Source organism: Gorilla gorilla, chromosome 11 (assembly GCF_029281585.2).
Source record: "Gorilla gorilla gorilla isolate KB3781 chromosome 11, NHGRI_mGorGor1-v2.1_pri, whole genome shotgun sequence".
NCBI lineage: Eukaryota > Metazoa > Chordata > Mammalia > Primates > Hominidae > Gorilla > Gorilla gorilla.
In genome coordinates, this window is record NC_073235.2 from 127,591,163 (window position 1) to 127,603,715 (window position 12,553).

Here is a 12,553-nt window from a genome sequence, read left to right on the forward strand (position 1 = left end):
TCACTGCAACCTCCACCTCCCGGGTTGAAGCGATTCTCATGCCGCATGCAGCACCCCTCCCCCCCCAAGTAGTACCTGGGATTACAGGCATGTACCACCATTTTTGTATTTTTTTGTGGGGATGGGGTTTTGTGATGTTGGTCAGGCTGGTCTTGAACTCCTGGCCTCAAACTATCCTCCCACCTCAGCCTCCCAAAGTGCTGGGATTATAGGCATGAGCCACTGGCATTTGGCCTTCTAATTACATAAACGTACACATATCTTTTTGAGTTAGATGTAGGCAAGCAGGACAATTTGAAAGGTTGGGGAGTTTCTATTTTCCTTCCCCCACATTTGTAGGTGGAATCACTACTTAATAAGTAGTGATATTTTCATTGTCATTTCTGTGTCATCTGTATGTGACATACTCAAGGGTACACAGTAGTCATTGGAAGAGCCCCAGCCCTGAAGAACCATGATCCTGAGAACCAGTCTGTACTGTGGCCACTAGGCTGTGTTGCTCCCTAACCATGGCCTCCTCAAAAATGTGCACCAAAGGGACTGGTAGCAATTACACTTACTTTGTGCATTTCCATGGTATCCTAGAAATGCCTATTTAAGTTGCAACATCTCCGACCAGCTCAGAGAAGCAAGAGTGTGCATCTGGTTTTATAAATGGTAAAATAAACCACAAATAAGTTTTCTTTGGCTTGATTCTATCTCATAACTAATGGTTGAATGGAAACCAGACAATACCATCCAAAGTACGGGCATTTCTTGATGTCTAGCTGTTTGGCACCCTTTACTATATAAAATCCCATGTATAAAAATTTCATGGGATGTTTTTCTTTTTTAAAGTAAGTTTTATTGGATATGCTTGAGGTTTACAACATGGTGGTATGGGAGGGATACATGTAGATAGTAAAATGGTATTATAGTGAAGCAAATTAACATAACTATCATCTCAATAGTTACTTTTTTGTAACAAGAGCAGTAAAATCTACTGATTTAACCAAAATCACTAATGCAATGTGATTTCACTAACTTTAGTCCTCTTGTTGTACATTAGCTCTCTAGAATTCATCCTGCACATGTGCTACTTCGCATCAGTTCATTGACTTCTCCCTGTTTCCTCTCACCCCTGGTAACTGTTGGTAAGAATGTAGATTGCTACAAGCATTATGGGAAACAGTATGGAGGTTTCTAAGTAAATTAAAAATATAACTAGCATATGACCCAGCAATTCCTCCTCTGGGTATATATTTGAAGGAGATAAAGTCGCCAGCTTATAAAGATATCTGCACTCCCATCATCATTGTGGCATTATTCATACTAGCCAATATATGGAAACATTCTAAGTGTCCGTTGAAAGAGGAATGGATAAAGAGAATGTTTAATATATTAATATAGGCCTGTGTGTGTGTGTGTGTGTGTGTGTGTGTCTAGCATTCTCTTATCTATTCCTCTGTCAATGGACACTTAGGACGTTTCCATACATGTGTGTGCATGTGTGTGTGTATACGTGTGTGAATACATATGTATGTGTCTGTATGTATTGTATGTATATGTGTGTGAATATATATGTGTGTGCATGTATATATGAATATGAGTGTATGTATATATGTGTGTGAATATACATGCATGTACGTATATATGTGTGTGAACACGTGTGTGTGTATAGCATTCTCTTTATTCATTCCTCTGTCAATGGACACTTAGGATGTTTCAATGTATATGTGTGTTTGTCTGTGTGTGTATGTATATACGTGTGTGAATATATGTGTTTGTATGTATATGTGTGAATATATGTGTGTATATATTTATGTGAATATATATGTGTGTGCATGTATATATGTGTGAATATATATGTGTGCATGTATATGTGGTGTGAATATGTGTATGTATGTGTGTGAATATATGTGTGTATGTGTGTGTGAATATGTATGTGTATGTATGTGTGTGAATATATGTTTTTGTATGGGTGTGAATATATATGTGTGTATGTATGTGTGTGAATATGTATGTGTGAATATATGTGTGTGTGACTACATATGTGTGTATGTATATATTAACGTGTGTGTGTGTAAAATGGAATATTATTCAGCCTTAAAAAGTAGGGATTCTGCCATTTGCCATGATATGGATGGACCTGGAGGACACTATGCTAAATGAAATAAGCCAGACGTGGAGAAAAAAATTGTAGGATCTCATTTATATGTGGAATCTTAAAAAAATGAAATATGCAGAGATAATAAAACGGTATTTGTTTTAAGATTATTTATATTGTGTAAAAGCAACCTCTGAATCTGACTATTGAGAAAGAAAAGATCAGAAGTGCATTTGGTATTCACATCAGAAATTATTTCCTATGTTGATGGTACTCCAGATAGGAAGCTGAATGATCAGGGCTCTTTAGACTTAAGTACGCATAAAATTGCTATGCTGTGCACTCACATAGGTGTTAAGTAAGGGCTTCAAAATATGCTTACCACCCCTTCATTTTCAGCAGGGAAAGTTAGAGCACAAAAGGAACACTGGCCTCACTGTTAAACTATGAAAAGCCTGAGATCAGAACCATGTTCTCCATTCCTGATAAGAAGTGTTTTTTATTGTGGTAAAATAGACATAACATGGAAATTTATCATTGTAACCACTTTTAAGAGATGGTATTAGAAGCCTGCATTTAGGAAAGGTGAATCTTTAATAAGCACATTAAGTAAGATTGCTGCCATTTCTCTCTTCCAAAGGAGGTTATCCTTTCTTCTTGTAGAGCCTTAGAGATAGTCAAGCCTATCACTGCTGCCTGCACTGATGTTAACTTGTTCTGCCTCTTTTGTTCAGGGTCAACTTTATGGGATGTCAGAGGAAGTAGCAGCAGACAGAGTTCTTTTAGGATCACTGGGAAATTCTTGCTACCCCACCAAAAATATTCCTTTTCTCCTTAATACCATCTAACATGCTCTGAACAAGAAGCAGTCTCTCTCACCTTTTAATTTGATTGGCAAAAATAAAGCCTGTAAATACAACCCTTCCCTGTCCCCCACTCCTGTGAGAGGTGACATGTTGCCTGAGATTCAGAGGAAGGTTCCAATGGTTGATTTCAGAGCAATTGCTTGAGGTACCCTGTCTGCAGAGAACAGAAGATGAGTGTTCCAGGATTCTTAAAATGGTGGCACAGCAGTAAAGAAAGAACGGAGGAAACATCCCAAGTGAATGAAAAAAGAGTGAATCGGGAAAACCAAGGAAGAGGCAACAAAGACAAACTTGAAAGTGGAATGTCAACATTTGGCCCCGTGCTAGTCATTTCCCATCAGTTTCATTTGACCCTGATGCAATGGTATTTGTTTCTGAACCTTCTATTCTGTCCTCTTTGGCCAGCATGGCTTATCCTTCCTTCCAAAAGAATAATTTTGTAGGTATTTGTTCTCAATAACTGTGGATCACAATACAGGCCAGGCGTCGCATTAATGTAAATTTCCGCAAGATACTTATAAACAAGGAGGAGAGAAAGCCTTTCAAACTAGTAACGATGTAAAAACAAAAATGTGATGAAACAAAGTAAGGTTCTCTTGAATTTCAACGTAAAAGGCTAAATGCTTGTGAAAGTTTTTTTCACAAATCTCCCAGTTGAGAAGTGGAAATAATGACTGAGATAGCCTATAAATTTCACAAAAAAGCCCATAGATTTAGTGACTTATGACCAAGTCAACTCAGAATGCCACAGAAGTGTCTGTCACTGGAGGATGTCTAAACAAACTACAGTAGATCCACACACAGGAATGTTACTCAGAAAGGAAAAGAAGCTACTGATACGCGCAACAACGTGGATATCACTCAGAAGCATTGTGCTGAGTAAGAAAAGCTAGAAATAGGAACACACATGGTATGATTCCATGGTTATGAAAATCAGAGCACTGATTGTCTCTTGGGGGAGAGAAAAGGAGAGGTGAGGGTTAACCAGGGAGGGGTGGTAGTTAACTCTTTGGGGGTGATAACATTGTTCTGTTATCTCAACAGAGGTTTGAGTTGCACACGTGTACTGTGGTCAAAAGTTATCAAATGGTTCACTTACAATTTGCATGTTTTCTTGTATGTAAATTTTATATCAAAAGAGAAAAAATGAACTGCAGACATCTATAGCTGTATTTAAAGGCGTGCATTCCGAAGAGTCTAGAGAGGCAGTGTGTCAATGTTTTAAAGTCCACTTTAAAATGACCAAAAAATAAACCAAATTGATAGATGTCTAGAAGGATGGATGATGGATGGATGGATGGATGGATGGATGGATGGGTGGGTGGATGGATGGACAGGTTGTGTAATAAAACAAATACAGCAAAACATAAAAGACACATTCTAGGTGATGGGAATAGTGGGATTCATTGTACACCAATCTTTTAACTTTTTCCTAGGTTTAAAATTTGCAGAAAACTTTTAAAGTGATGTGTGAAAAATTTGAAAGTGTTGAAATTATACATAGAGTGACCAAAAGTGATGTCTTCTGAACTGATTCTTTTTTATAGTAAAGATAATAAAAAATTGTACAACAGATACATATAAACTATTCTCAAAGTAAAGGTTGAGTAAAAATTTCTCAGTGATTTTTCCCTGATATTTTTGAAGAATAGATGATTTAGAAAAGAGAGAAGAGAGCTTCAGACAAATGATTGGAAACGTTTTTAGGAATTTCCCAAATGTCATATTTAACACTATATTACAACTTATGACATCTCCATACTCTTTCTTTAATAAAGTAAAACTTTATTTAAACATCCAATTTAAGTATTAATGATTCAAAAATAACTCAGAAGATATGAGACAGAGAATACCAATGAAGTCAATAGCAAAACTGAGCCAACCCCAGTAGTCCCTAGCCATATCCATGCTGATCTTGATCTTCACTTTTTAAAATTATGCAGACCAGAGAGTGTCAGTTTAAGTCAGATCTGGGGCTAGGGTTGTAGTGAATGTAAGTGTGCCACTTCACTGGTGGCTTTTCTTAATTCTGAGTTTGCTTGACCAAATTCAATGTGCATTATTGAGAACTGTCTTAATTCTTGGGGGCCATTCTCCTTTACCATTCAACATTCCAGTTTCCAGATATTACCTGGCACCCAGAAGAGCTGCAATAATGTCAACCACATATCAGAAAATAAGTTCCTGAACTGAGGAAGCTTGCATTCTAGGGGAGGAGAGAGTCAATCATGAATTAAGCAGAAATAAGATAATTTCTCTGAGTGAAAATGGTTGTTAAGAAAATCAAGGCTGGGTGTAGCAGCTCACGGCTGTAATCCCAGCACTTTGGGAGGCCGAGGCTGGTGGATCGCTTGAGGTCTGGAGTTAAAGACCAGCCTGGCCAACATAGTGAAACCCTGTCTCCACTAAAAACACAAAAAAATTAGCCAGGCATGGTGGCCTACACCTGTAATCCCAGCTAATTGGGAGGCTAAGGCAGGAGGATCCTTTGAACCCGAGAGGTGGAGGTTGCAGTGAGCTGAGATTGTGCCACTGCACTCCAGCCTGGGGAAGAAGTGAGACCCTGTCTCAAAAAAAAAAAAAAAAAAAAAAAAGAAAGAAAGAAAGAAAGAAAAAAGAAAAAAAATCGAAGAGGAGAAAGAGGAGAAGAGCGAAGACTGATCCTTGTGGAAATGGCAAAGGCCACCTGTAGAAAGACTCTTCAAGGATGGCCTCTCTCGAGAGGTAACATTTAAATTGAGGAGGAGAAGCAGCTGGTTGTGTGATGACCTAGGAGAAAATCCCCTGGCAGAGGGAGCTGCAAGAGTACAGGTTCTGAGGAGGGGCCAAGTGTGGAGCATCCAGGAAGGAAGGCTGTAGGGGCTGGAAACAGTGCAGGAGGGAGGGCTGCGGGAGGGAGGCCTGTCCAATGCCCTTGGGCAGGGAAGGCAGACAGTGCTTGGATCATTGCTGAGGCTTGAGGGCTATTGAAGATTCTTATTTCCCAATCCGGTTTTTAATAAGCCACAAGGCACAGCCTCCTGCCTTTAAAGAGCAATCTTCAAGCTCAGTCACACGTCTGTGGGGCTACTATGCAATGACTTCTCTCTTTTAAAGGTCATGAAAAGATCAGCACCTGTGGCTATTGACTTTAAAATTCTTCCCCCAGGACCACTGCGTGGTCTCTAAGAGCCTCGGGGATACCAAGATAAAGGGCTCATCCCAGACCTTACCCTTTGGTGTTTGCATCCGACATTGGTAATAACTATAGGCAGCCTCATTTCTCTTTTCTCTGACCAAATGACCTGGATTACCCAGTGTGGGGATGCCTGAGTGCCCCATCAGTTATCAGCTGTAAGTTTTGGGGTAAATTCCCTCTCAGTTTCTGAGTTTCTGCTATAAAATGAGGATAACAGTTCCTATTCCATAGGGTTATGAGTATTAAATGAGATAATGCATGTATGACACCCAGCACATTCTGGCTCACTGTAGACACTCAAAAAAATGCTCTTTTATTTAAAAACAAACAAACAAACAAACAAACAAAAAAAAACTCTTCTATTTCAGCCCAGCTAAGCTGGTCACACTTTATTTGATCTTTAGTCACAATTTATACTCTTATGAATTTTTCTTCCTTACATCTTCTTTCTATCAAATCGACCATGGTAAAATTTTTTAATGTCACACATCTCTGTATTTTACCCAGTGGATTAACGAAATCAGTGGCATCATATATTTTTATGCTGCTTTTTTCTTCTGGGATATCCAAGTTCAGTGCTGATTTCTATTCCTAGTGTGTAAAGGCTTACATTTTCCATTCTAACCTGAAGTCATCTATCTCTTCAGTATCTTCCTATGGACCCTCGCTTAAAAATAAAAAAAGTGAAAATCTTAAGAGTCAATAATACACATTTAAATTTAAAGAATAAATTTCACCTTTTTTTGCTTTTCTATAATTGCAAATTTTCATTTTGCAGTCTCAGCAACTCATAAAAAGAAATAAGCAATTTAAATTGGTAGCAGACATAGGAGAATTCTTCTAATCCAGGAGGTATGAAAATGATTTACTTCTATTAGCCTCAGAAGACCGGAGTAAATTGTCTGTTTCCATTACTGACCTAAATACATGTAGTCTTTAGAGGGGAATGCTTAGCTTTGTAAAATCATTTTAAAGAATAATTCTGCTGTTCAGTGCTCATCTTCATTGTTCTGGGGTATATCTGAAAGGGTTATATTTTTGAACTTCGGATTTTCAGTTTGAATACATAAAGTTTCTTACTTTGTGGCAGTCTGATTCTTCCCTTTCTTGGTATTAACTTCCACTTTCTTTAGTTAAAGTAAGGGAAATTCTCAACAACACTTCAGTTAATTTTTTTAATTTCTTCTCATGAGATTAATCTTGCAAACTATGAGAATTGCAATTCAGCAATAATGTCCGGGATTGGTTTTTTCTAGAGATGCTTTCTCCATTGTTTTAACAGAGGAAGAATACTGTGAATGTGAAATCTCTAATTTGCTTTCTTTCTTTACAGCATCATGAATATAAGGAAAGATGAACAGTGTTTGGGGATACAGCCACTGAAGAGTGTAATGGACCTAAAGATGGGGGGAACACATTTAGTTAAAAGGACGGCTAAATACGGCTGTCTCCATCCTCTCAACTTGAGATGCAGTCTCCCAGCTTCCGAGTTGTAACCACTTCTCAGAACTATTTTCAGAAAGAGGAAGTCCTGATGTTAGAAGATGCTTTGCTTTTCAGTTGTGCCTACAAAAACTGTGTCATGAACACCCGGACATTCTGAATGTAACAATTATTCACGAAAGCTTAGGGTGTGGTAAACCTTCCCAACATGAAGTTGCAAGAGCTTGTCTATCAGCAGGGATTCAAGTCTAAAAGAATGCTCAAAGATCTGGTAAACGTTACTGTTCAGTGTTTTGAAAAAAGATTTGCAGTTTAGAAGGGACATACTTTTTTCTCTTCACGGTAATGAAACCCCAAAATAAATGGCCTCCTCCTGTCTTTTTCTTTGATTGCCACCCCTATAGTCCCATTCTCCATAGAGTAGCCCAAGAGTTCTTTCAAAGAGGTAAACCAGATCATGCCACACCCCTGGTTGAAATTTCCAAAGGCTTTTGTTGCAATGAAAGTAAAATCCAAGCTCCTTTCCAGGGCACACAGGGTCCCTTGCCTACGGTCCTTGGTTTCATCTTACTACGCCCCTTTCATCCTTAAGCTCTAGCCTTCCTGACTCAAGTGACCATACTGGTTCCCACCACTTCAGGGTCTTTGCCTTGCTGCTTCTCCAGAATCCTTTCCCAAGATGCCCGTGTTGGCAGCTACTGTCGATTCATATCCAAGATCAAATGTCACCTTCTTAAATCTAGTTCATAATCCCTCTTTCAAATTCCGCATTCGGAAATTGAGAGCAATGCTTCTAAGTATACAAGTCTTGAAAAGGTGCTTCTGGGGCCACAGGAAATATAGCAAAGTGGTTCCCAATTCTGTACCATGCATCTATTAAAAATTAGATCCAATGTGTATCATATCAGTGCTTCACTTGAGGAGAGTGTTAATACAAACTTAACTTTTGATTGTTTCAAGTGTTTTTCTGAATTATTTATATAATCTTAGCTTGATGAGCCAGTGAGTTGGATGGTACCAGTTCAAGGAAGTTCTTTAAATATGAGCAACTCCAAACCCATCCAGGAATATTATATTTTAAAATTTGCCATTTACTCTGTTTGTTCGTCCAATAAGTAATTATAGTACTGCACACCTACTATGTGCCAGGCATTCTTCTTACAGGCCTGCAGGGGATTCTGCAGGGAAAAGTCCCTGCCCTTTGGGGATTTTTACTTTAGAAGGGGAAACAGACACTGAATTAATTTCTATTTTTGTTCAGGTAGTCAGGTGAGCTTTTCTGCGGAGGTGACTTTTGAGCAGAAGCAGAACAAAATTACTTTCTCCAAAGGCTTATGTTCCTGAGAGTCAGGAACAAAATTAGGTGTTTATTTTCCTTTTGGTTGTGTGTGTGTGTGTGTGTGTGTATATATCTTTTGTGGAAGTTGTTTATTTTCATGACTTCTGATATCCCAGCATGAAAATGCATGAAACAAGTAACAAATATGAATGCTATACAGAATATTGTCAGAAAAACTATTTGGCCATATGGTACTTTTCTAATCTTCTTGTGCCTGCTATTGAAAAAACAGCTCACAGAATAATAATACAATGATAAATGAACGTCAAAACTACATTAAAAAATTAAATCAGAGTATATTTATATCTGAATCCAAACTCTGTGATGATGCAAACTACACACGTTGAACAAAATGTCCTATCTTGACTCTTACTTACACATTTTGGAAAATGTGCCTTGACAGAAGATTAATGTATGTGTATTCATGAACAATGGCAGGACTAGAACAGAGGATGTCATCTATATTTGGAAAAGACCAATAAGTGCTCATAACAGGTTCTTACCGGGGTAGCTGTCGAATGTCTCCAGAATATTGTTCATATTTGTAGTTTACCACATGCCACTGGGAACTATAAAATTTACAAGCCTGAAAGAAAGAAAAATGACAATTATTAATATAAAAATTATCATTAAAAGGCTGGGTGCAGTGGCGCTTGCCTGTAATCCCAGCACTTTGAGAGGCTGAGGCGGGTGGATCACCTGAGATCAGGAGTTCGAGGCCAACCTGACCAACCTGACCAACCTGACCAACATGGCAAAACCCCAAAACTCCGTCTCTACTAAAAATACAAAAATTAGCCGGGCGTGGTGGCGGGTGCCTGTAATCCCACCTACTCGGGAGGCTGAGACATGAGAATAGCTTGAACCCAGGAGGTGGAGGTTGCAGTGAGCTGAGATCACGCCACTGCACTCCAGCTTGGGTGACAGAGTGAGACTTTATCTCACAAAAAAAAAAAAAAAGATTGCGCCACTGCACTCCAGCCTGGGCGACAGAGCCAGACTCCATCTCAAAAAAAAAAAAAAAAAAAAAAAAAAATCATTAAAAACAATCAGCTGCCTAAGCAAAAAGTGCCATGAAGACAGGTCTTGTGCCTTTGGGGTGCTGTGAATGCTAGCAACTTAAAGGTAGGTAAGGAGCTTGCTCTTTCCAATCATTTTCAATTTCCCATGGAAATCTAATCATTTCCATTCCATTCTTCCATTAAATAGGGGGAACTATTTAACATATTTATTCTATTTTACTTTATTAAAAAACTAGTTTAGTTGCCCCTGAATCCTACCAGATATGCTGCTAACCTCAAGAACCATCATTTTTCAGCTTCCTTTGGCAAGCCCTGACATGATCTAAGAGTTCTTAGTAGGAAAAGATGTTGTTATTTATATAAGAGCCTTTTGTCATGATTTTAGCCCATTCCTTCTTGTTCTTACTTCAGTAACCAATCTTTTCCATTTTGTATCATTGCTCCTGTTAGCCTGAAACTAGCTTTTCAGTTTTATCTCATGCCTTCTAAGGCACAGTCTTTCTCTGTGATTATTCATAGTTCTATTTTGTTTTATTTTATTTTTAATTTTGTGGGTACATTGCAGGTGTATATATTTACAGGGTACATGAGATGGTTTGATACAGGCATGTCATGTGTAATAACCACATCATGGAAAATGGGGTGTCCATCCCCTCAAGCATTTATCGTTTGTGTTATGAACCATCCAATTATATTCTTTTAGTTATTTTTAAATGTACAATTAAATTATTATTGACTATAGCCACCCAGTTGTGCTATCAAATAGTAGGCCTTATTCATTCATTCTAGCTATTTTTTTGTACCCATTAGCCATCCCCACCTCCCCTCCACCCCAGCCTCCGGTAACCACCCTTCTACTCCCTTTCTCTGTGGGTTGAATTGTTTTCATTTTTGGATCCCATAAGTAAGTAAGAACATGTGATGTTTCTCTTTCTGTGCCTGGCTTATTTCACTTAACATGATGATCTCCAGTTTATTCATAGATTTTACAAACAGATGTGAATAACTGATAAGCAAAAATGATTTAGAAACATTAATGGCACAAAATAGTTATCATATAGTGGTACGTAATGACGGATTATATAATATTTATGGATGGAAATATTTTCCAAACACCTACCATGCACCTAGCACTGTACTGATCATAGATCTGTAATGGGATTTCACCTGATGGCTTTTGAGACTCCTTTCTATTCTAAAATTACATGATTCTGGGGAGTAAGCAGCTATCATTGGGATTATATGAACACCTGTTCTTTAGCATTAGGGGGAAAATGAAGAGTAATAAACCTATTGCACTGTGAGGAGTAAAGACCTGTGATTGTCTTTGTAAACAAGAAGGGAATAGGTAAGGTGCAGGACTGCTGCAGCAAAGAAAGCGTTAGCACTGCCTTTGCAGAAAGGATGGAGGGGGGTGGCCTAGTGGGCATCATAGAAAGGTGGATGGAGAACACATGTTCCAGGCAAGAGGCTCGAGATGCATGAAAAACGCAGGGCGAGGGGACGGGGCTGTTCTGGATTTTTCTGGCCTGGAGTTCTCTCAGTACCACGGCTTTATTTGTTCAGGGAGGTGCCCACACACAAACTGGGGACTGAGGACAAAACAAGGAGTGACCCTGGGACAGAGGTGGGCATAGGAGGATGACAGCTATGAAGGCAGGACAAAAGGAGAACTTAAAAACGAAACAGTGGCAAGACAGATGAATGTAGAGAAGAATAGTAAAAGGGAAGTCAGGGGATCTGGAAGTACTGGAATGGATGGGGAATTTGAGCAAAACAGTATGGTGAGCTGTAGCAACTTGCCAATGCCTGAGCCAATTCTGCAAAGCACGTATTTCTGGAAATAAGAGGAAAATTAAGCCTTTTTTTTTTTTTTTTTTTTTTTTGAGACGGAGTCTCGCTCTGTCGCCGAGGCTGGAGTGCAGTGGCGCGATCTCGGCTCACTGCAAGCTCCGCCTGCCGGGTTCACACCATTCTCCTGCCTCCGCCTCCGGAGTAGCCAGGACTACAGGTGCCCGCCACCACGCCGGGCTAATTTTTTGTATTTTTAGTAGAGACGGGGTTTCACCGTGTTAGACAGGATGGTCTCGATTTCCGGACCTCGTGATCCGCCTGCCTCGGCCTCCCAAAGTGCTGGGATTACAGGCGTGAGCCACCGCGCCGGGCTGATAATTGAGCCTTAATATGCTCCTTTGCTGAAATGTTTTATCTTCATTTTGGATAAAGATGCTAGGGATTTAGACAAGGAGCATACAGGTCAACAGTATCCCAAGCCAAGGAGACAGAACTTTCATGGTTATAATTCTTTCTCATCCCCTCTCTCTTCCTTTCCTTTTCTTTCTTTCTACCTTGCTGTGGTTCTCAAATGAAACAAAATCCATTTTAAAATGGAAAAAGAAGAGCATAAAACCCACTCCCTTTTTGCATTCCCTTTCAATCCTTTTTCTGTTGCATAGTTTAATGTAGTTCCCCCTAAGTATTTATTTGAATATGAATATTGTTTTTTATTTACTTCATAACATATTCTATAGATTTTTACACTGGCTTTCTAATTTTATAACCTCTTTAACTAAGTAGAATAAAATATTATACCCTAATTCCCTAGCCCAGTCTCCTCAT

General features: G+C 39.0%; 1 protein-coding gene across 11 annotated transcripts in view; it reads right to left on the reverse strand.

Annotated features, from left to right (window-relative positions):
• The window catches only part of DOCK10 (dedicator of cytokinesis 10), a 281,316-nt gene that overhangs the window by 120,896 nt on the left and 147,867 nt on the right, over positions 1 to 12,553 (reverse strand). For all 11 annotated transcript variants that reach the window (XM_055380571.2, XM_063695244.1, XM_055380574.2 and 8 more), the window contains exon 4: positions 9,416 to 9,498. In XM_055380571.2, coding sequence (XP_055236546.1) covers positions 9,416 to 9,498 — 83 coding nt within the window. The remainder of the gene's footprint in view (positions 1 to 9,415; positions 9,499 to 12,553) is intronic.